At 42.6% G+C, this 22,786-nt stretch overlaps 2 protein-coding genes and 1 long non-coding RNA gene across 18 annotated transcripts in view; 1 reads left to right on the top strand and 2 right to left on the bottom strand.

Annotated features, from left to right (window-relative positions):
- rbm47 (RNA binding motif protein 47) overlaps nucleotides 1-8,138 on the bottom strand; it is a 28,623-nt gene extending 20,485 nt beyond the window's left edge. For 6 of the 12 annotated variants that reach the window (XM_086120365.1, XM_086120368.1, XM_086120362.1 and 3 more), the window contains exons 1-2: nucleotides 5,774-5,950; nucleotides 5,025-5,182 (exon numbers count right to left, since the gene is read on the bottom strand). The gene's annotated coding sequence lies outside the window, so the exon portion shown is untranslated. Of the gene's footprint in view, nucleotides 1-5,024; nucleotides 5,183-5,773; nucleotides 5,952-7,997 lie in introns of those variants that run through there. The other 6 variants (XM_086120355.1, XM_086120361.1, XM_086120364.1 and 3 more) reach the window with 4 other exon arrangements.
- On the top strand, nucleotides 7,349-17,865 carry LOC147200274 (uncharacterized). The gene is made up of 5 exons (XR_015101856.1): nucleotides 7,349-7,466; nucleotides 8,062-8,203; nucleotides 15,149-15,527; nucleotides 16,196-16,297; nucleotides 16,887-17,865. It is a non-coding gene; the product is annotated as an uncharacterized LOC147200274 (long non-coding RNA).
- A 450-nt stretch (nucleotides 17,866-18,315) lies between these two features.
- apbb2b (amyloid beta (A4) precursor protein-binding, family B, member 2b) overlaps nucleotides 18,316-22,786 on the bottom strand; it is a 52,067-nt gene continuing 47,596 nt past the window's right edge. For 4 of the 5 annotated variants that reach the window (XM_086120350.1, XM_086120352.1, XM_086120351.1 and 1 more), the window contains one exon: nucleotides 18,316-22,214. In XM_086120350.1, the coding sequence (XP_085976476.1) occupies nucleotides 22,044-22,214 (171 nt within the window). In that variant the 3' untranslated portion in view covers nucleotides 18,316-22,043. The remainder of the gene's footprint in view (nucleotides 22,215-22,786) is intronic. The other variant, XR_015101855.1, reaches the window with a different exon arrangement.

The raw sequence follows: 22,786 nt of genomic DNA, 5'->3' as shown, positions 1-22,786 counted from the left end.
TGAGGCGTCAAAACGGTGGACAGTCATGTGAGAGTCTGCGAGCGCTGACGCGACACGGCGGATTTACCACATCTTCTTACAACTTAAACATGAAATAGTGGCATCACTATTTGCACAACACCGTCCAACATGCACCAGAGGACAAATTGTGTAACTCCGAGACCATCATTCAAGCAAGCGGCGTTTGTGTAAAACTCCAACCCTCACTGCTAAGATGGGACACTTTATGCACTCTAGAAAACTCGAATCAAGTCTTTTCGTTCACCCTCCTAAACAATGTCAACTCCTTTTGATAATGAGCCACATTATGATTTCCCTAAGTGCCCCAGTGTAATGGTGAAAATGACACAAATGTATAATCACCTCGTCATATTATCACGTATACAGTAATCCTCCACTTTATTGTGTTTATATAAGTCTCAAAGTGATTACAGCATGCGGGAGGGGAATTTTAAGGCTTGCACTTTTTCAAGCTTTTCATGTGGTCTCGACATATCACAGATTTTCACCTATCCCGGGTGGGTCTGGAATGTAACAAGAGGTGGTCACCACACGTATTAGCTGCTGCTTTTCACTGTTATTACTATACCCCCCCCCCCCCCAATAAGTAAGAGTTGTATCTTGAAGTACATGTACTGTATGCTGTATTCCTTCAAGTACTATTAAAAATACATTTTGGTTCATGATGTATTATTGCATTTCTTGCGATTCACTGGAACCAAAATCAGGTAATTTAATGACTTTATGATTTTGCTCCCGTAGTTTTTTTTGTTTTGTTTTGTTTTTTGCTTAACCCTTTCAGGAACAGCGGTTCCTACAGTGGACATCTTATCATGTTTTCAGGTTACAGGGTGCATGTCAAGGTTAATCTATTTTAATACATTTCCATCCAATTGATTCAATAGTTCAGCTCAAGTGTTCCCAATGAGTAGAATGCCACTTTGATGAATCCCCTGAAAAGGTTACCTGTGACCAATGTTCAACTTTTTGTGTTTTAGTTATTTGCGAGACAATTTGTTCTTTTCACACACAGTCGCACCCACGAGCACACACTGGCAAAGAGGGAAGGATAAAAATAAGCCGGTTGGATTGCAGTATTAACACCCTCCAAATTCACATTCCAAAACACACAATGACTAAGCTCCTGAGCGGTGTCACGAAACAGGGATTTTATGACAAGAAACAGCAAGTTGTAAAACAGTTCCACTTGTTCTTCATTTTATGAACGATGGACTGAAACTGCTCATGACCAAGTGTGGGTGGTGTTTTATATTTGTTTGATTTTCCGAAGTATCTTTGTTTGAGCAACGGTAGGGATCCAGGATGGGGGGTTTTTTTTGGTTTTGTTTTGTTTTGGGTTTTTTTTGCTGTCATTTTAAATTTATTTTATTGTGCAACTGTATGTCGAAACATCACACACACAAGTCTACACAGCAACTTTGTCAATAATGCTGATACCAACACATGAGAGGTTTCCCGACTGGTCCAAGGTTGTTGCAATGAAAGAGACAATATTCATTTACAAGCCACGACCGAAATTATTTTAAAGTGTGCGTTTTCTCAGACCAAACCCAGCTGTTAAACAAGACCATCAAGTCAACAGACAACTTCTTCCAGCACTAACTTTTGCGTCACAAAGCACACCTCGGTCGCCTAGCAGCCAAGATGACTGAGGATAACAATCATGAACGGAAACGCGACGTAGCGATTTGAGTCTTTTGTGAAACCCAATACGGAAAAGTGTACTTCGCTGTTTCCCTCTGGTCTCGCTAGTCCTCTATAAATGCTCTTGGGAAAACAAATCAATAGAAATACAAAACAGATAGATATCACGATAAGGAGACCCATAAAGGATTTTTGTAAGAAACGGGTTTACTAAACGGGTCGTTGATATGTGTTCTTCGAGTTGGATGGGCAAACATTTGCTCAGAAGTCACACCGTGCTGACAAAGACACATTTAGCAACGTAATAGATGAGGAGAGCTTTTTAATGAAGCGTTTGTACTAAGTATGAACATAGCGGTATGTACGGGTAATATCTTGACCATCACACATTCCCACAACTGCATTTCAGACAACGACCCCATTGTGTGTCAGAACCGGTATGCAGCAAAGAGATCGCGCAATCAGCTGCATCAAGCGTGCATGTGTGCGGGAACGAGCAAGCTAATATGTCTTCTCTTGATGCAAAAACTAGTACTTTCAACAAAAAAAAAAAAACTAATTCCCTTCTCATCCAAAAGAGGCAAAAGAAGGACGAAGGAAGAAACACACATTGAAATGAGGCATGATAGCAGGAGTGGCATTAGGAGCAGAGAGGAGAAGAGGGTTCAGCTGTATCACCACACATTAGGTGGCCCGGGTTTCACCGGGGTCAAAGGTGGGACGATGCAAGATGCACGGTGGGGAGAAGGGACTGTTGTTGCAGCCTTCACAATGGGTGGATGTCACCTGTTTACACACGCGCATACTGCGCCAACGAAGCCGCAGCTTGTGCAATTACACGTTGCAAGCAGAATTTACGAGGAAATCAGACAAAAGTAAAAGTCCTATGTGGACTTTTTATGTTCACCCTATGATTCTATGTCCCATGTATACCAGCTCCCTCCCACATTCCCAAAGCATGCATGACAGATAAACTAAAGAGTGAATTGTGTGGTGGTAAAGAGTGTTTTTTGTATGTGTTTTGCTATGCAGTGTACCAAAGCCTCCATCGGTAGTTTGCCGCTGGCCTCTCACTCACCCCGTCACGCACGACAACTAGCGAAAGAGAGTTAGCAAACGTCAGCCTCAGAGGGACATCTCCCTTGATAGCTAGCTAGCTGGTTAGCTTAAATAAGTGAATGTGAGGCTTTGTAAAACACTCTGGGCACTGTATATGGTGTAGATTCACCATGTCCCATTTTGATCAAATTGTATTTTCCAATTGTTGAAATGTGACATCTTTATTTTGGAAACGTACACGGAGTAACCACCTGATGCCCCGTCAATTTATGTTCAAAACATATTGATTTGGACCGGCTTCCTGACATTTATATTTGTGTCCATGGGGAAAATAACCCATCTATTCAACATTATTTCTTGGACTACATCACACCGGTGTCTAATACTCGGTTGAACATTAAAGGAGCTCCTGAGGGAGGGCAATGAAGGGGAAAGAATACCGCCATTGTGCTTTTCGGGTATGTGTGTGTTGGTCACAAACAGAGTTAGCGGCGGAGAGGAGAGATCAGATCTTCTTACAGCTATTTCATAAACAACACAATAGGACCAACAGGTTCCTTCCTTGCAGTCATTCTCTTCTTCTACTGGGCAACTTCTGCAGCAATTTTAGCGGATTAGGTTTATGGCACACACACACACACACACACACACACACACACACGCACACACACATGTACACACGCACCCACACACCCACACACCAGACTTAGTGTTCCTTTTCCCATCATGAACATGAGATGGTCATGTGACAGTCATGTGACATATAGCTGCTCTGCTGTTTGTCTGTCTTGAATGATAACAACTCTTTAAAATATATATACACGCACACAACTCTTTCACATTCTAGTTCCTTTTAATACCAACTGCCCTTTATTTCTCCCTGAAACTTGATATGGCTACGAGGCAATTGCTGATACCGCGCTTAAGGAAGAAAAAAAAAAGAGATATGAATTCCTTTCTTGAACGACCATGCCCCTTTTGCAATGGAGTAGTGATTCTGTGAGATGAGATACTAAGTCTTTTTTGTGTTCCCATATGACATAATCTGTCATCAATTCTGACCAGTATTTCGATACAACCGACGCACCTCGCAGCTCGTACACACACACACACACACACACACACACACACACACACACACACACACACACACACACACACACACACATGCACACACACACAGAACTATTTACAGTATTCACAAGGAAACTGGCTGGGATGGAGGACAACACACAGATACTTAAAGGGGAGGAGTGTAAGCCACGTTTCATTGCAGTTTTCAAATGGAAATGATACAAGGAAGTAGTGAGACTATAATACAGTGCGTTCAAAGAAATGAAAGGGGAAAAAATGTTTTCAGGATTCCAGTTAATATTTGAACCCCAAATTCCGTGTCCATGTGCTGCCAAGTGAGTGTTTAATACGGGTGTACCTAATGTTCTAAACTGATGTTGATTAGTTGATTGTTCCCTCAAATTGAAAATGATTTTCACAGTGTTTTACACTCAAAATCATCAGGTTTTCATTAACTCTTTAAACAACTTCCTACAGTCTTTTACCACTTTAATTTCCTGCTTAACACTACATATAAAAAAGATAAAAATCACTAGATCACAATTTGGCCAGAAGAGGTATCATTTTGGATTTAACTGCCGTGTACATCGCTATTGTACTTGAGTGACACCAACAATCGGCTCCAAATTCCTTGTGTGTCTGACCTATGGGGCGAATCAAGCTGATAACCTGATAGGATAGAATGGAGCAACTCCCATTATCATACATGAACTTCTTGATACAGTTGTTTGATACCAAAGTCAAATATATGCGTTTACCTTTCACATCCAATGTCCCTGTGACCCTCAAAAGTGCAGCATCACATATACAACGAGCCAATCTCGTTTGTGCATCAACAAGATGGCCAAGGCTAAAGCGGCACCCTGCCTAACCAGTTTTGGGAAAACATATCCACAAGATGACGAGACAAGACAACATCGCTTCTCACGCACATACGCACACACGCACACATACGCACACACACGCACATATGCGCGCACGCACGCACACACACACACACACACACACACACACACACACACACACACATTTCTGCACAAATAAACACAGACGCTGTCCCGTAACCTTGCAGTGAAGGTTAGAGCCGTCAGCTGGGTCAGTGTGAACACTGAACCAGCTGAAGAAATGTCCTTCCAGATACCCACTGTGTGTATCTCTATCAACCCAGTGAGGAAACAGACCCGTTTCTAAATAAGCTCAACGGCCCATCACGGCATGACACCAACCTGAAAGATGACGGAATGTGTCCTCTTGGGCGATTTGGTTCTTCTGCCGACGTTTTTGGACCAACAGGGTTCACGTTCTCATCTTCACTTCCTCTTTGCCTTGGTGTTGTCCGTCAGGTTCTGTGTGGTCTGTCGTTGGCTGCCAAGGTGCCTCCTGTCTTCAATGAGAGGCCCCCACCACCACCACCAGGAGCACAATCAGAAATGTTCTGACACGGTTCACATAAGTATCACAATCCCAAGTGCACCGAAAAAGAGGACAAGCCAGAATTTCTGTTCCTCATTTGGTGTTTTTTTGGATTCTGACTCAGATCCTCTGTTTGCCTCTGCTCCAGTCACGACAGCACTTCTTGTAGACGCAACAGCAGGAGACAAGAACTTTTTTTTTTTTTTTAAAGAGAGGAGGGTATTAAAACCCACAAGGTCTTCAAATGGAGGAGAGAGGGAGTACAGAAGGTGAAGGTGGGAGGGATGGAGGGAGTAAGGGCAGCGGTAATTAGTGAGTCTGTACCTGACTCTCACTGACATAAGCCCCACATTCCTCGGAACCGAAGAGGGGAGGTGGATGAGGAAAAAAGAAGGGAAAAGTTCCAGCACACTTAATGAACCACAGGAACCCATCAGAGGACCCCCTCCACACACACACACACACACACACACGCGCACACACACACACACACACACACACACACACACACACACACCACGACCAGCACCAGCACACACAGAGAGGAGAAAACCTTCCTTACAGCACACCATCGCTGACGTGTCACTCCAGTTTTCAGGTGGATGTCAGCTGGACACACATCACCGCTGGCACTCTTCTCCGTCCATTGGTTTTTCTGCTTCTGTTCTCAATCCTTCTTTCTCTTTCTTTCTCTTTGCACCTGTGTACGGTGTACACACTGGCTCCTTCACAAAACTCACCAAACCAGAATAGGACTGCCCAAACCCCCAACACTACTCCCTCCCTCCCTCCCTCCCTTCTTTGCTATCGCTCCGGATGGGAAATGCTATCCGTGTGTGTGCGTGTGTGTGTGTGTGTGTGTGTGTGTGTGCGCGCATGTGTGTGTGGCTCTAGCCAATCTTTGTCCAAGTCTGTGCGTGCACGTGCGCGCGCGCGCGTGTGTGTGTGAGTGTGTACGTGCTTAACGGCAAAAACCTGAATCGTAGACGCCAGAGCAACATTCCACCTAAGGGCAGCACACCTTAGTACAAGCCTTCCCTAAGTATCACATCCACCGCAATGTCCATAATGCCATTGGCTCCAGGTGAGTTTTACGCACTGACGAATGTTTACAACCGCCGAGGACACCACACGCTGCCTTCATGCTATGCGGTTCCCTCCCATGACGTAGATACCGGTGTAATGACAACTTTTAGGAATAACAACTCACATATACTCATATTTCTATCTCCCCTGTTGTGCTCCCAGGGAGAAGATGGCTGCCAGTTGGGGGTGGGGTTGGTTGGTAGGGGTGGGGGGTTGGTAAAACTCTCTCATGGACAGTTTTCTCATTCTTCTTTGGAGTTTTTGCAGATTTTAAAGCAAGTAGAGCTAAAATGGGTCTTGAGATGATGATGATACTTTCATGAATAAATTCATTAATCTTGATTAACTGTTGGTGAAATTAATTTCCTGGATGCCAGTCAATTACAAGGCACACACACCACCACCAAAAAGTAAGGCATATCTGGATTTCAGGTGAATCTAAAAATGATGGATAACCTTGATAGGTGACCATCACTTCACAACTTGATGTTCTCTAACAAAGAGCTGAATGACAAAATTCACAACAGGTGTCTGATCCAATCATTGATAGAAAGTCTTCCCAGATGAGTGAAAGCAGAGCGGCCATATTTTTCAACTATTTTCATTTCCTGTCGGCCTGACAATTCTAATGGTACCGACGGGGGTTTAAAAATATATATTTTAAATATATTAACCCTTTCAGGGACAGCGGTTACTACAGTGGACAGCTTATCATGTTATCGGGTTACGGGGTGCATGAAAGGGTTAAGATTTTTTTTTCCCGGGGTCCCAAATCAAGTGACGGCCCGTATTTTTGTATTTGATAACCGGTCTTTCATTAGGGACTTAACCGAGTTAATTGCAGCCATTGATAATGTATAATAACTTTTCTCATCCATTCATTTTCCGATCCACTTTATCCTCACGAGGGTCACGGGGGTTCTGTAGCCTATCCCAGCCCAGCCATTTTCAGGCAGTAGGCGGGGACACCCTGAACTGGTTGCCAGCCAATCGCAGTGCACATGTAGACGAACAACCATCCGCGCTCACACTCACACCGAGGTACAATTTAGAGTGTTTAAGTGGGAGGAAACTGGAGTACCCGGAGAAAACTCACACAGGCACGGGGAGAACATGCAAACTCCACACAGGGAGGGAGGAGCCGGGATCGAACCCACGACCTCTGCACGGTGAGGTCAACTCGCTAACCACTGCACCGTCGATGAGTGGAAAATTTGGGCTTCAGGTTGATTAGCTTGACATGGTAGCACATAAGAGGCTGAAGTCAGATTGAACAAAAAAATATAACATACACATTCATGCACCGCTGCCAAGCGAAACGCGACAAAACAACGACTTTGAAGTCAATTAATACAGTTTCAGGGAACAAATGTTTGACTTGACTTTGTAAAAGTAGGTCGTTCCCCTTGATAGTGGTTAGGCTAGCAGAGAAGGCCTTGTTGGCCCTGATGGTCAACAAATGCCCAAATTGCGGCCGGCAACCCTGTTCGTTTGTTAAGTACTACCAGCTCGACTGGTGAGGTTTGTTTTTTTTTGTTTGTTTCTTCGTACGTGCCTCTCGTTGAAATGTCGTGACTTCATCACTTCCGCACCCACCATTTAATGTCGTCACAGCGCGTGTTTGATCATGCAGAGAAGTTTAAACACACCGCACAACAGCATTCCCCATTTCATTCAACTGTACGTGTCTGCTTACTTACCTGAAGATCTCGCAGGAATTAAAATGGGGCGGGACGAATGCTCTTCCTTCTTCCTTCCCTCAAGCTCCTCGCAAACACCTTGTCGTCATAGAGATGAGGCCGGCCAGAGCCTCTCCGAGCGCTAAGGCAACCGACAATGCTGAGGATAGAAGAGAGGAGGAAGCTGGATTTCTGTTTTGAGCAGCAACACACATACACATGCATAGGTTAGTGTGCGCGCGCACACACACACAAAAGCACACGCACACACACGCGTTGCTCGCGCACACAGTAGGGAACTTGTGTGAATAGGAAACTGAGATTGAGTCAGATGTGCTCACACAGAGAAGTAACTTTTCAACAGCGGCGGCTGAACTCTGTGCTGGGAGGAGGCTTGAGGCCGTTGCACGAGTTGCTCAACGCACAAATGCTTACTTAACAGAAACTTATTGACTTAAAACATCTATTAGGTCTTACAAAAAGTCCACAAGCACAAGCGAATGAGCAAGGACGCTAAATTTACACCATGGCCATGAAGCAACACGGTTCCTCCCAAGTTGTCATCCAGACAATGAAATCATTTCACGAATAAAAGAGTTGGTCTCATACATTCATCGTTTCACCATGTTTTGATTTTACTGTGCTTCAGATCACAACACATTGGGCCTTCATCTCCATTTAAATGTCCTCAAATTGACTACCTACAGGGATTGTTGTCCTAAATCAACCCCGCCCCCCGCCCCTTTAAAAATGTTAATATGTAATGCTATAGTCTATATTAATAATTTTTTTTTCATAAAATATTGGGCTTCCATACTGGTGTTACAGGTGTGCTAGGGCCTGTCCCAGCTGACCTTGGGGGAGAGGCTGGGCACACCCAGGACTGGTCGTCTGCCAATCACAGGGCACACATAGACAAACCATTCACACCCGCATTGACACCAGAGGATAATTCAAAGCACAGGTGTGAAACTCAAGGCCCGGGGGCCAGATCTGGTCTGCCGCATCTTTTTACGTGGCCCGCTAAAGCAAATCAAACATGCTGTCTTCTATGATGCTTGCTAAAATTTGTACCAAAACTTCAAATTCTTGTATGTAATATATACGAGAACTATTGTAAATTTTCTTGTTACCAAAACCCTCATTACAGTAATTCAAACTATAGTTGAATAAACCATTATTCTTGACTTCCTTATATGGTTTCACAGCCATAACGGCCCTCCAAGGGAACCGGAAACTATAATGTGGCCCACGACATAAATGAGTTTGACACCCCTGATTTAGAGCCTTCGAGCAACCTTGCATGCACGTTTTGGAATATGGAAGGGAGCCAGAACATCAACATTGTTCTGGTTTGTGGTGGGGGAGTGGGATTTTTTTTTTCTTTAACTGTAAAGTGTCACATTTCGACATTTTCTTAATAATAACGGCCCAAGTCATATTTTGACAAAAAACGATTTTCTGCCGAACTTTCAGGACTCATAGCTATACATTCAAAAACAACAATTTAAAACGTTTAGCTGAGGTCAAAGGCGAGCTGCTATTCCAGGCCCTTCAAAACAATAGGGCTTATTAAACCATAAATTTACACAATTTATGGCATGCAGGACATAATGTCTCTATAAACACTTTTGGCCCAGTTACAAATCAATTGATTTTCTCAGAATTCGCTGAGGTCTTCATATGCCTTGTCTTTTGAACATCGGTAAGATGAGGCAAATAGAGCTGGAGAGTTGATCATTCTGTTAAAAGAACATGCTCTCTTGAATAATAGAATACCTCGCAACGCAGTAGTAACAGCAAAGGAGATAAAGGCAGTTTTACTTCATGGGTGTGCCGGGGTCATTGAGAGGAATCAGGATGATTTGATTGGTTTTGTATTTGCTGACTGAGTAACAAACGTGCCGAACAATTGGAACAATTGGTGCAATTAACCTGAGTACAGTGCCATTACAGTGCATCAGCATCTTCTCACACACACACACACACACACACACACACACACACACACACACACACACACACACACACACACACACGCACACACATACGCTCGCACACGCACACACACACACACACACACACACACACACACACGCACATACTAGTTACTAAGTACGTATCCACCACTTGGCGCAAAAGCATGTTGTGTTAGTTTGACTTGAATGCGACTTTCAAAATACAGTGCTTAAGAAAGCATTTTTTGTTGTTATTTTCACGAGCAGCTTTGCATGGAGGGTCTGGTGGAAAATATGTCACTTTGTCATATCTGTCTGCAGTTAGATTATTTGGGACATGTCCAAAAAAACGGAATACGACGGTAAAAGCCTTTTCACGTGTCAGAATATTAATTCGATTTTGTAATATACAGTGGTCCCTCGCTATTTCGCGGTTGGTTTAACGCGGCCTCGTGCATCGCAGATTTTTTCAAACATATTCATGAAAAATAAGAATAAAAAAAACGAAAGCAAAAATGCCGCAAAAAGTCCGCAAAAGGTCCGCGAGAGGCAGTGAAAGTCAGCAAAACAACAGCAAGTCACATAGAGCAACATATACAGTACTACATACATGTGTTTACTGTATTTCGTTACTCATACACTAACGACCTAACCTAACTTATACATGTTTAAATATATTAGTATATAGCATCAAGTCATGTGAATTACTACAAATTTGCATGTATACCATTAAATTCGGCCTTATAAATATTATTTATACTCATACACATGTACATATACGGGCGGGGGGGTTCGCTACTTCGCTAATTTTTGTCTATCGTGGGTGGTTTCGGTCCGCATTAACCGCGATAAATGAGGGATTACTGTACCACCGACAATAAACAATTTGATCACTCAGGTGCCATGTTTTTTTGGTTGCTTTTGACTGGAATTTGTAAGGGAGGGTTTTTTTTCATCCTGGGTTGTAGCATTTTGTGTTGGCTATCTCTCCAGCCAGCCTCAATTGAATCAGATGAGTAGTGTAGCGTTAGCACAGTGAGGTCGTGACTTGTAGGCCTACCTCACAGTTCAAATTTCAGCTTCAGCTTTCCTGTGCGCAGTCAACGTATTTTTGCTGCGCTTGCATGGGTTCCAACCTGCAACAAGTAGTCAAACAAGCCGTCAGATGGGGTAGAATAAGAGCAAAAGTGCACAGTGTAGGTCATTGTGGTGAATCTTATCAATGTGTGTGGCTATGTTTGAAAATTGTTCTGCTATAGCATGCACCATTTCTTGTAATACAATATGAATATGCAAGGAAGAATCAACAAATGAGCTGTGATGCATGAATAAGGCTAAAGTTCTTACCTGGCTGGTACTTTTCCACTTAAGCAACTGTAACTAGGCGTGTGGCACCATGTAAAGTCAGTTGAAGGGCACACTGAGCGTGTGTGTGCGTGTGCGTGCGTGCGTGTGTGTTGGTATGATGCCTCATACATTGTAATTGGCTTTTGATGAGTGAAACAGATCAAATCCAAACGGATTATCATCGCCAACACACACGTGCATAAGCACATGCACACTCACACACACACACACACACACGCGCGCACGCACACACTTGAGGTTTTCCCGTGGCGCAGTGGCAGTGTTTGGGAGTCACTGTATTATAGAAATCGGGTTCAACATCTTGTCAAGACCTTGTTTTGCATGTAGGATTCCAAGACAAATCAAGGTCATATAAGTGACTCGTAACAGATAAAGAAAATACTGCACTGTATCACCGGAGACTGTTGACGCATGTATAAGTACACCGAGTAAAACAAGAAGGTTTTAATGCAGCATTGTACAGGTTGCTGTAAAGATTAGACCTTGATTGAGAAAATTCCAGGTCGGCTTAAACCCGCGCAACCCGCCATCTCCAGCTGGGCCGATTATTGAATATGGTTTATACACACAAATGCGACCCTTGGCCACACACAAACACAACACATACTGTACAAAGCAAGCAAGAGTCCTGTTGTGAGGCGACATTGATGACGCGTGTTGGACGGGATAATCTTGCCAGCTGGACTCCCACCCGTGGCTCATTTGGATGAAAACCATGCCATGTTTTTTCCCCCCTACTTTCTGATTAAACATGTCATGTTCAGTGGAGTAACTTTACTATATTTTAAACCAAACCACGGCGAATAACAAAAACGGAGTCAAATGTCATGTTAAAAGCTCACTTCTTACGTAGTCTATTCCAATATTTCCTCGGTCCTCCATGTAGGAGGCAGCGCTCATGAAAGATGTTGCCCCCTGCTGGTAACATGGAAGAGTAACACCATAATGGTACATAGACTACTCATAATGCCTGGCGACAAGTTGACTGGAGTCTATTTGTAGTAAATCGCTACGGATCAGATATTCTTGATTAGATTAGTAGTATCAGAAAACACGTTCACACCTATGGAAACTTCAATGAACCGAGCATACATATTTTGGGGATTGTGGCAGGAAGATGGAATGCCCAGTAAACTCCCATACGCACACAGAGAAAAGGTGATTTTCACATAGCAATGCCGGAGCTGAGATTCAAAACCAGACACTGGTGCTGTATAATGGATAGAAAGAGTCTACGGGGGGGTTAAAAATAAACAACTTAGCTAAATTGTCCCTAGGTGTGAATGTGAGCGTGGATGGTTGTTCGTCTCTGTGTGCCCTGCGATTGGCTGGCAACCGATTCAGGGTGTCCCCCGCCTACTGCCCGAAGACAGCTGGGATAGGCTCCAGCACCCCCCGCGACCCTAGTGAGGATCAAGCGGTTCGGAAAATGGATGGATGGATGGATGGATAATATGGTTGCACAGACCTGCACACACTCTTAGTTCGGGGATGTGGCTGTTTTCAGAATTAACCAATCACACTTGAACTCATGTTAAATGTTTCATCGAACCCTAACACATTTTTTTCCATGTGCATTTGGGAAATTTCAATTTTGAAACCAAGGTTGTACTTTTTGGCCAAAATTCTAAAAGACAATCTTATTTTAAGAGAGGGCGTGCACACTTGTGCAACCACGTTATCTCAGCTCTTTATTTTTATTTACTAAGAAAAAAAAATCAAAATCCAGTTGTAAAGATTACTGTATTCAGTAGGTCACATTATGTCACAAAAATAAAGTATTTGAACAAGGGTGTGTCGACTTTTTATATATAAAAGTCCACACTGGAAGGAAAAACTAAGAACCATTGGGTCACCATGATGATGTTGTTGCCGAATGTTGCCTGACCTTTGTATTGTATGCGATTGTAAAATGAATTTCCCCTCAGGGAGGCATTGCCTGCCAGGCATTTTCTGCTGCAATGAATTAAATGAAAAAGTCAATGTTGTGAAAGATCATTTGTCCACGACATATATTATAACTTTTTTTAAAAAATTCTTTAATCTGTGCCAATGACATATAATGATAGGCGGGGTACGTTACTTTTTACACTTGAAGTCAGACAGTACAATTAACTTGGGTATCCATCTGTTGCCATTCTTATAATAGAATACAGTATTAGATTAGTGTTCAACTAAACGTACAGGACAAGACTTAATGCAGTGTTAATAAATTTGTGAGCAAACTGTGTTAAGAACCGTCCGTTTTTGTAAGCTTTTTTTCCCCTTTTGTTTCCACTTAGAAAAATATTTGACGTGTGCTGTGGAGACATGGACAGTAGGTGGCAGCATCTATCCCATTTGTCATCGAGTGGTTGTCAGGTGTGAACGCAGAATGTTTCAACACAGGAGTCTACAAAATTAGACTTTTACAAAGATAATTTTCTTTTATTGTTTTTTGTTTTAATCCAACACCAACAATGAAATATTCATCAAAATATAAAGTATATTTTAAAAAAATGTTTTGGTGCACACTACTTTTGAGCTGCACTACGTGACATGGTTTGGTATTTGCTACTTGCTGCAAAATTACAAATTAGGATAATTAAAATAGAGACAGTCGTGCAGAGCAAAGGAAGGGAACGAAACAGCACAGTGCTGCGAAGAAACAACCAGTTTTTGACAACTGTCAAAGGTCTGTACTTTACAGAGAACATCCATATGGAGGAAATATGCTGATCTGTAGAGGAGGACTGTGGGTGACAAAAGTAAAAAGCCTACTGTAGAATTCTAAATAGCCCATCACTTATGCAGATTACACTAATCTCCTGTAGCCTTTTCTTCCAGAACGAAAGCTTCTCCAGCAGCATTGGAAATACTCACCCAAGCCCTGTCCCCTCCAAAAAAGTGTTTGATATTCATTCATTTTCCTTTTTGCGCATGCTTCTGGAAGCATTATGGTTCTATTCCCATCATTCTGTAATAGATGATTAAGATTAAGATATCCTTTGTTGTTGTTTACGATGATACTAATGCAGCGTGTTATACCGGAGACAAATTCCTTGTGTGTTCTACATACTTGGCCAATAAAGATGATTCTGATTCTGATTCTGATTTGTCCCGCAATGGGGAAATTTACAGTCAGAGTTCAGAAAGGAAACCACAACGTAGGGAGAGGGGGGGAAAAAAACACGCTCGAACTATCCTCTTCTGAGGATAATTTAAGACCCACAGATACCCACTTTTATCAGAAGTGAATGTTTTTTTAGAATTGAATCCTCATTGTCAAGTCATGTCATCAATTCAGCGTGTACGTGTCATGAGTGAAGCAGGTCACAAAGAGCTGGACCGCTGACCATCATTTATTGATGCCACTGCAGTCCAAGAGGGTGTTTAATTGCAACAGTAAGAGCACAGTAGCCTGTAGGGCTGAGACTCACGCTCACAAACAACCAAAGGTGGATTTTTTGAACCATGATAACCGGAGTCCTCGGGTTTCGGCTACTTAACGAACAATAGTCGTAATTGCTCAGTTGGCTCAATAAGGCCAGGTCAGTAAAAGTGGAGTAACATCTCGCAGTCACCTTTCACCCTGTATTTTTGTTAACCACATGGCTGCTCTCAGGATGTTAATTGAATTATTATTTAGATTTTTTTATTTTTACATCACCCATGGTTTAGTGGTACATTTGCCTGATGTCCATGCAGGTGGAGTTCAGACCCTGCTCAGTGACAGCAAGAATGTGTGTGAATGGTTGTCCATGGTACTGTATGGGCTCAGTGAAGAAAATAATGCTTTTATATGTACCATCTTCACATACCTGCACCTTTATTCTACCACTTTATCTTTCTCTTTGTTTTCTCCAGCTGTTCACATCTTCGACATTCCGCCTCCATCTGATCGAGCTTTCCCGCAGGCAGCGGCCATCTTGCGACGTCTGCGTTCAGAGGAACCGCTAAAGCATCAGTTTCTGCATTATGAGAAGAAGATTCACACCCTGTCTTTGCCAGAGAACACTGACAAGAGAACTTGAGCAACAAGCCTTCCAAGCTGACCTTCAGCACACTCAAATGTGTCAAATTCAATATTCAATTACGCATCCATTACATTGGGCATTTGGTACCTAACGTTGAGGCCGGTGAGTGTATGTTCTTTAATAAACACTAACCTGTTGTTTTGCGACCAGACCAAGATTTACTGGAGGAGATGATGACGGACAGCCGCTTTACCATGTCGCAGCATATTGTGAGTCCCATCCTGTGTGACAAAAAGTCCCGTCTCAGCCCAAACACAATTTTCACGACACTCCCGCTGACCATTAAAGTGCCTCGTAAGGTAGCCATGCGTAGTCGTTCTCCGCCATGTGCTTGTGCAGTATCAGAAAATGGAGGAATGGGCGGAAACGAAGGATGGACTTAAGAAGCCATTTGTATCTGCTCATATCGTCAGCCCAGTTATACTTGTCAAATGATGCATGGGTAGCAGTGGCAACTGGGAATCTGTAAACGACACAATAAAACAAGTGTGATGAGACATACACAGACAAAGAGTATGTGTGTGTGTGTGTGTGTGTGTGCGCGCGCGCGCGCGCGAGCACTGGGGGGAGTGAAACAGAGCTAACAAGCCGACAGGTCGTTTGTCTGGTGCCATAAAATTGGTAACCAAGCACACCAGGGAGGTAAAAGTTGAAAAAAAAAATGGGGACGCCTTACAGAACCACGGAAAAGAAAACAACAACAGTTTTTGGCTTGACGTTAAACATGTACTCAAGTGGATGTATTCGTTAAACAGCACTAAGCTCAGCGGGATGTCTGCGGTGGACCACGTGGTTAAAGTCGGTGAATCCGCATTTAGCAGAGATTGATTTTAAGAGGTGATTTCAAGAAACAAAAACATTCACCCTTTCTTGACAGACTGGAATCCGCTGAAGGACTTGTCTCGTGGTTTCGTGTCCTAAAGCAACATGAACAAACTTACAACTCAGAAAGCAAGACAACTGGCCTGCGGCTTAACCTGTGAGACACACACACACACACACACACACACACACACACACACACACACACACACACACACACACACACACACACACACACACACACACTCACACACGCACTTAATAAACATCAAGGTTTGACTTTTGGCCTGTGGACTCCTGGTGGTCCCCAGGAAACCACAAGTGGTCTCTATGAGTAATTTAGGCTGGATTTAAGATGCCAAACTTCACTGATGATTTAAAGCCTATATATTTTTCTGAATTTCGCTGCACATTTCAAGTGACACATTTTTCAATGGCCTTGTTTACTTTCACTGAAAACATAAAACAAACCAGATGCGCAGACCGAATTTTGCATACTGTAAATAACGCGTCAACACATGGTAGTGACAACACAGCAGTAAAGTGGGGGATGAGGGGGCAGGGTGGATGGTCTTTACAGCTTATCAGAGAAAAAAAAACTATCTCCAAGCATGAATGTCTGTGCACATGCAATATACGCACAGAAATATGCCTTCCTGACACTTTTCAAAAATCTACTTGCAACATTTGCACAACACTCCTCAATTGGCATGAATGTAACCGGCAAGTTTAAAATTCTGTTTCAGATGGTACAAACTCCATTGAATGAAGCCCCTTTGGAAGTCCCACAGGTTCAAACTGTGCTCAACTGTACGTGCTCAGTGTCTGGTAAGGAAAATGAACAGCAGGTGAAGAGGGTGTTGGAAAAAAAACATTCACCCCCAACAAACTGCTGCCATTCAGGTAAACGCACAGTCATGTGAAAAGCTGAGAACTAGCTAGCGCTGAGACAATCTTTAGCATTTCCCTTGTCAAAGGCAACTGCCTTATTTTGTTCAGTACGAGTGCTAGAGACACTGCAGCTTGAGCTCAAAGCGAAAATGGAAAAAAAGGGAAAAAAATGTGCAATAAGTAGAAGAAAGACAATTGGAGTCGAGGCCAAAGGCAGCAAACACAGTTTGAATGCAGATCTGCTGCCCCTCCTTCAGTGTGTTTGTCAGGGAAGCTCCTCTGCCTTTGGCTTCCTCTCATTTGCTTCAAGCAGTGTACGGTAATTGTGATTTCACGGCCAGTTGGATTCTGTCACTCCCAATGACTTTGCCTTCTATATAAAACCATTGGGCATGTATTTAAACTGAGAGTGATGGGGCGGTCACCTTAATAATGGATTTTCTCCGAGGCAGAGAAGCAAATGTGCTTGAGATGAGAGCACTGTTGAATTTTTTTCTGTTGTTGGCTAGACGCAACTTATTTGCAGTCCAAAGTGGCATTGACTAAATGTCTGCTTTTCATTAATAATTCAAATGCTAAAAAGAAGTTCTTCTCTGCTGGCCATAACACAAACAGAAGCACTGACCCACATCCCATCAATAGAATGAAAAAAATGCAAACTGTGAAACGCCATAGACGGTCAAACAAATTGCATCCGGTTTTATAAATTCTTACGCAACGGATATTTGAACGCAAACCGTGCAGCCACCTGTGTAGACAGACATAACACCCACAGGCGTATATTCATATCCTCTGTGAAAATGTTTTAAAAATATTAAAATTCAGTGAAACGCTTGTGTGTGCATCTGTATTACACTGCCCCCTGGCGGCCACGGTAAGCATACCAGGAGGAGCCCGACGTGGGTGTGGAACGGACTGATGTTTTTGTTCATTTCAAGAAAGAAGGATGCTTTTTGATCAAGAAATGATTTTGAAAGAATTGATTTGGAGCAAAATGTTTGTAATTAGGATCACAATTTTGGGACAGACTTTCGACCAAAATAGAAAAAAAAAATCGTAGCAAGAAATGACAACACATTTTATTTTCATTTGTGGGCCACATAAAGGCCTTGACTTTCAAGGTGGGGTATTAAAATTGTATATATCGTATTGTATATATTCTGGAGAAAATACATGAATAAATAAAACTGAAGTTTCATTTTCTTACGTAAAATTGTCTTAAAATAAAACTGCTAGCCAAGTGTGGTATACCTCCAATTTGCAGATCTGATGCAGACAGCCCAGTCCGTTTTAAGATGCTGTTTATTCTCACAATTGGTTACATTGATAACGTGTACAAATCAGTGAGCAGCAAACAGGAGCCTACACATCCATTGGCAGGAAATGGAGTGTGTCGTTGTTGTTTATGAGAAACTGGGAGCCCTCTGCATGCATTCTCTTCCTCCTCCAGCAGAGAACTCCCAGCTCCTGGTGTATAGTTGCACTTTTTTTTTTTCCTTCTGCAAAGCGGAGCCTGTTGGAGCGTTGCGAGCACTGAAACAATGACTCAGAGTGAGACCTCAACAGCCTCCATGAATAAAATCAGTATATACTTTTATAAAATAGAATAAATAAAATAAAAATATTTCTGTTCAGTACATACAGTCTTCCTCTCAATTGCCCTCGGGCTTGCAAGGCATTGCAACGACTCTTGCCATGAAAAGAATGCATAGATAATTGCCTATCAGGCGTCAACTTAATTGACAACTGTGAGAAAAAAAAGGTCATTATTTGCTTTCCTCGTTTTTTTCATATCTACAAGTTATATGTTACACGTTGGCCATTTGGTGAGTTAAAAAAGAAAAAAGGCATTTCAATAAAATAGATGAGTAAAGACATTCAAAATGAAAGGAATAGCTTATGACAACAATAAATGGCAAATGTTACCTTACATGGAGATTATGTACATACATTTGTCAACCCGTTCACATTTCAATCAGACAAAAGGTGGCGAGAAGGGCTACTTATTGTTGCCAGGTGATTTTCCTGTCAATGGGAACAATGTGCTCATTTCTCATGTGTGTTGCTTTCGGGTTTTTTGTTTGGCTATAAATAGTTACATCCATAAAAGAAAAAGGAAAAAAAGCTCAAAATATTCTTGTGAAAAATAAGTCATGTCAGGAGAGTGCGGCACTGGTGAAAACAAAAAGACAGGAAGTAAGGATGTATGCAGTTTAAAAAAAAATTAAATTGAAGCACACAGAAGCCTGGACACACGTCAATAGCAGTCAAAGGGAACTTCCTATTTGCTTGAAGCAATATCCACATGAACACGGGCGTTCCGTTTTGTTTTGTTTTTTTAAATAACAAAAATGTCTTTGGCAGATTTACATTTGAATACAAAACAACGAGAAATTGCTGCCATCAGGCCAGAGCGTCTTATGTCACAATTTGGTAAAGGTAATATATTTTCACAAATTTATATTATTAGTCAGTCCACATGTGTGGGTAGTATTTAATTTAATGAATTAATTTATTAATACAAATTATTGAACAATCTAAAGGGTGGAAAATGGCATGCTCTCTTTGAGAAAGCAATGTTAATGGTTGAAAAAAAAAACTGTCGTGAACTGATGAAGAGTGAAGTGTGTTACACTCCAAATAAATATCTATTCATCCTCTTTTCCACGGATTCTCATTCGGGTCACCGACAAAGGTCGAAAAAGGCGACTTGATAAATGTAATTTGCATGTGGACCTGAGGTCAAAATGCATAGAGAAATACAACAAAACAAATACCCCTGTTCATGCGGACATGCCATGAGTCAACGCACCTCCCCCCACCAAAAAAAGGTGGAGTTGTTTTTTTTGTGGGTTTTTTTTGTTTTCCCTTCACACAATGTGAATAAAATGACAGCAACAGGTTGAAAAGCACTTGGCTGGGGTCCAGATGCAGAGCAGCACGTCTGCCAGCATGGCCACATGTGCGGGGTGTGAAAGCAGCAGTCTCTCTTCTGCCCGCGGGGGCTAAACATCACCCCAGTCTTGTGCGTCCTCTGCCTTATGGCTATAATGTGTCATCATCCGAGTGGTGACAAAATGGCGAATACGTGAGGGGATGCTTTGGGTGAAGGGTCACCGCTTGTTGTTGTTGTTTTGGTTTTTTTTTGTTAGTTTTTTGACCATGCAGGCCAAGCATCTGTCCTTTCTCACTCCTTCAGTATGTAAAAGCAGCAGTGTACTGATATTGCCTCACGTGGATTATTTGTTTAGGAAAGGAAGTTTCATGCGGGTTCATGTGAGCGAGACACATTTTTTTTATTTACTCATGTCCTCGTTATTGAAGTCGTCATTTTGACACTTCCTTTCCTAGCGCATCTTACAGTCTTCTGCATGTCAAGTGTGAGAGCAAAAGGGGAGCGGGGGGGGGGGGGGGGACTATAGACACAAGAACATAGACACCACCTTGAATGGGTTGGCCCATTGCCACGTCTTAGCTTCCGCCATATAGGATGTGGCAGCTCTGCCCACACAGTAATGCAAGTAAAATAAAACAACAACCTATTAACTAAAGTTAATGCCGCTCATTTACACACAGATGCTAACATTCAAGAAATAGAATAATAATGATATGAACTTTTAATCTAATCATTATCCATTTTCACTGACAGTTTACGATATATGTTAGCACCGAATCAAGTTCTGTATCTGTTTATGAATGTTTAAAGCGAACAATATATGCAACATGCTCACGGTGATGGTACATATTGACATATTAATATTGAATATTAAATCGGAGTATATAATAACCAACATTCTGATATGTGTGATGTGGATTTTCTGAAAAGAACGCACCGACATTTACATCGAATTCATTTTGAGTAATCAAGTAACTGATATCAATTTAGCTCCGAATAGGACAAACATAAAAGCCTTCCCTTCTAACTGCTTTATCAGCCCATTACAGTATGTTTGGGAAGCTTGCATAGTATGAAATAAGATAGCCAGGCAATGACATTGGTATTTTGGGGCAACTTAATTAAACAGTAAATAGCTCTCTGTGTGAAAACTCGTTTCACCGGAGGAATTAACAGTATTATGCACGAAGAGGGCTTCATAGTATTAGCCACAAAGTCAGAAAAATCTCAAATCTCAAAATGGTGTTATAAATGGCCAAATACGATCAACATTCATTGGCTGTATTTGGAATCACTCGCACAGCAATCACGCTTGCCGATAAAGTTTGGAATGACCTGTAGACACTGCAAGAGGGCTGCGCGGCAACTTCTACCAAATAGATGAACTCCTCAACTCACAATGATATAGTGCCTTGGCATCACAATGCCACCAGATGGTGCCAAAGCAATTGCTTTGGCCCGAGCACTAAAACGGTAAATAGTTGTTATACCTTTAATAAGAGAAATCGAGCAGTGTTTGAAGAGTATTTTTCCATGTACCTCAGGAGTGAACCAAACAGTCCACAACAGAAAATCCCTAAAAAGTGTTAAGTGAGTAGGGAATGAGTAAGAGATTCCCAATACAACAATTGCTCATTTTGAAAGCGATGACTCCGGGCTTTGACCGTAAAACTGCATATTCACCGATCTTGCCAAGTGGCAGGATCCAATCGGGCGGCGACGCACGAGTCAGCGTTCAAGATGGCGTCTATGTCAAATTGATGTCTACGGTAGAGGCGCATTTAAACACGGACAAGGTGGGCGTAAACAGGCTTGGCCAAGTGTGCAAGGTCATGCTGCAGCACGTGCAATGACGACGACTAATCGACGGTGCGCTGTCTTTGTTGCCCCGCCCTGTGGGGAATACGAGACGCTTCTATGTACACTGTTCACAATTAGCCGTCTCACGTTGAAAACACGCTCACAATGATGCTCATGAACAAAATCTGGAGGGTCTTGGCTGTTACCATGGTTACAGGAGTCTACGGTACTTTCTGCAGCGATGCGGGTAGTTACCATGGCGACTGGGAGCAGGGTACGGCCGGGGAAGTCGGTCGTGCTTGGATGCTTTCCCCGGTCACTGCGGCGATTCTGTGACGGGCCGCTTCTGTTTGAGGGTGTCGATGAGGGAGAGGACGCCCCGCTTGACGCTGGTGGAGACCCGGCGTGACACGGAGTCGCCCGGCGGTGACGAGCCGCAGGCCTTCTGGGAGAGCGGCCGCGCCACCAAGCACTTCTGGTACCGCAGCTGAGAGAAAGAGAAAGGGGTGTGGTCAACCAAAGGTACATGATAGCAAAGCGCAGCCTTGTACTACCTTCCTTCCTAATTCTTCCCTTTTTTCTGCTTCCTTAGGCCTGCCTTCTTTCCTCATAAGCCTGCTTTTTATTCATACATCCTTATAGCCTTCCTTGCTTCACTTAAACCTATTTTTTTGCCTTCCTTCCTATTTTTCTCTCTTACTTCACACCTCTTTTTTTCCATGCAGCCCTTACATCCCTCCCACCGGTGCTTAAACCTGCTTTTTTTTTCTACCTTCCTTTCTGACCACCTTCCTTCCCTCCCTCCCTCCCTCAGATATTCCTTTCCACCTTCTCTCAGAGCCATTTATTTTGTGTCCTTCATTCCTTTCTTGAAACTACTTCTCTGCCTTCCTTCATTCAGTCCCTGCCCAAGACTGTTTAGAATCTACTTTCTTCGTTATTGACATGAATGACTTGCCAATATTCATGGTACTACTAATATGTCAAATGTCTTGGAATAGGCCTCAACTATAAATCATTCAGGGATTACGATAGATCCCTTGGTTCCTCTCTGAATGT

This window comes from Hippocampus guttulatus, chromosome 9 (genome assembly GCF_054856545.1).
Source record: "Hippocampus guttulatus isolate MCC_2025c chromosome 9, RoL_Hgut_1.0, whole genome shotgun sequence".
NCBI classification, from domain to species: domain Eukaryota; kingdom Metazoa; phylum Chordata; class Actinopteri; order Syngnathiformes; family Syngnathidae; genus Hippocampus; species Hippocampus guttulatus.
The sequence above is the reverse complement of the archived record's forward strand: the minus strand, read 5'-3'. Positions and strand labels throughout refer to the sequence as shown.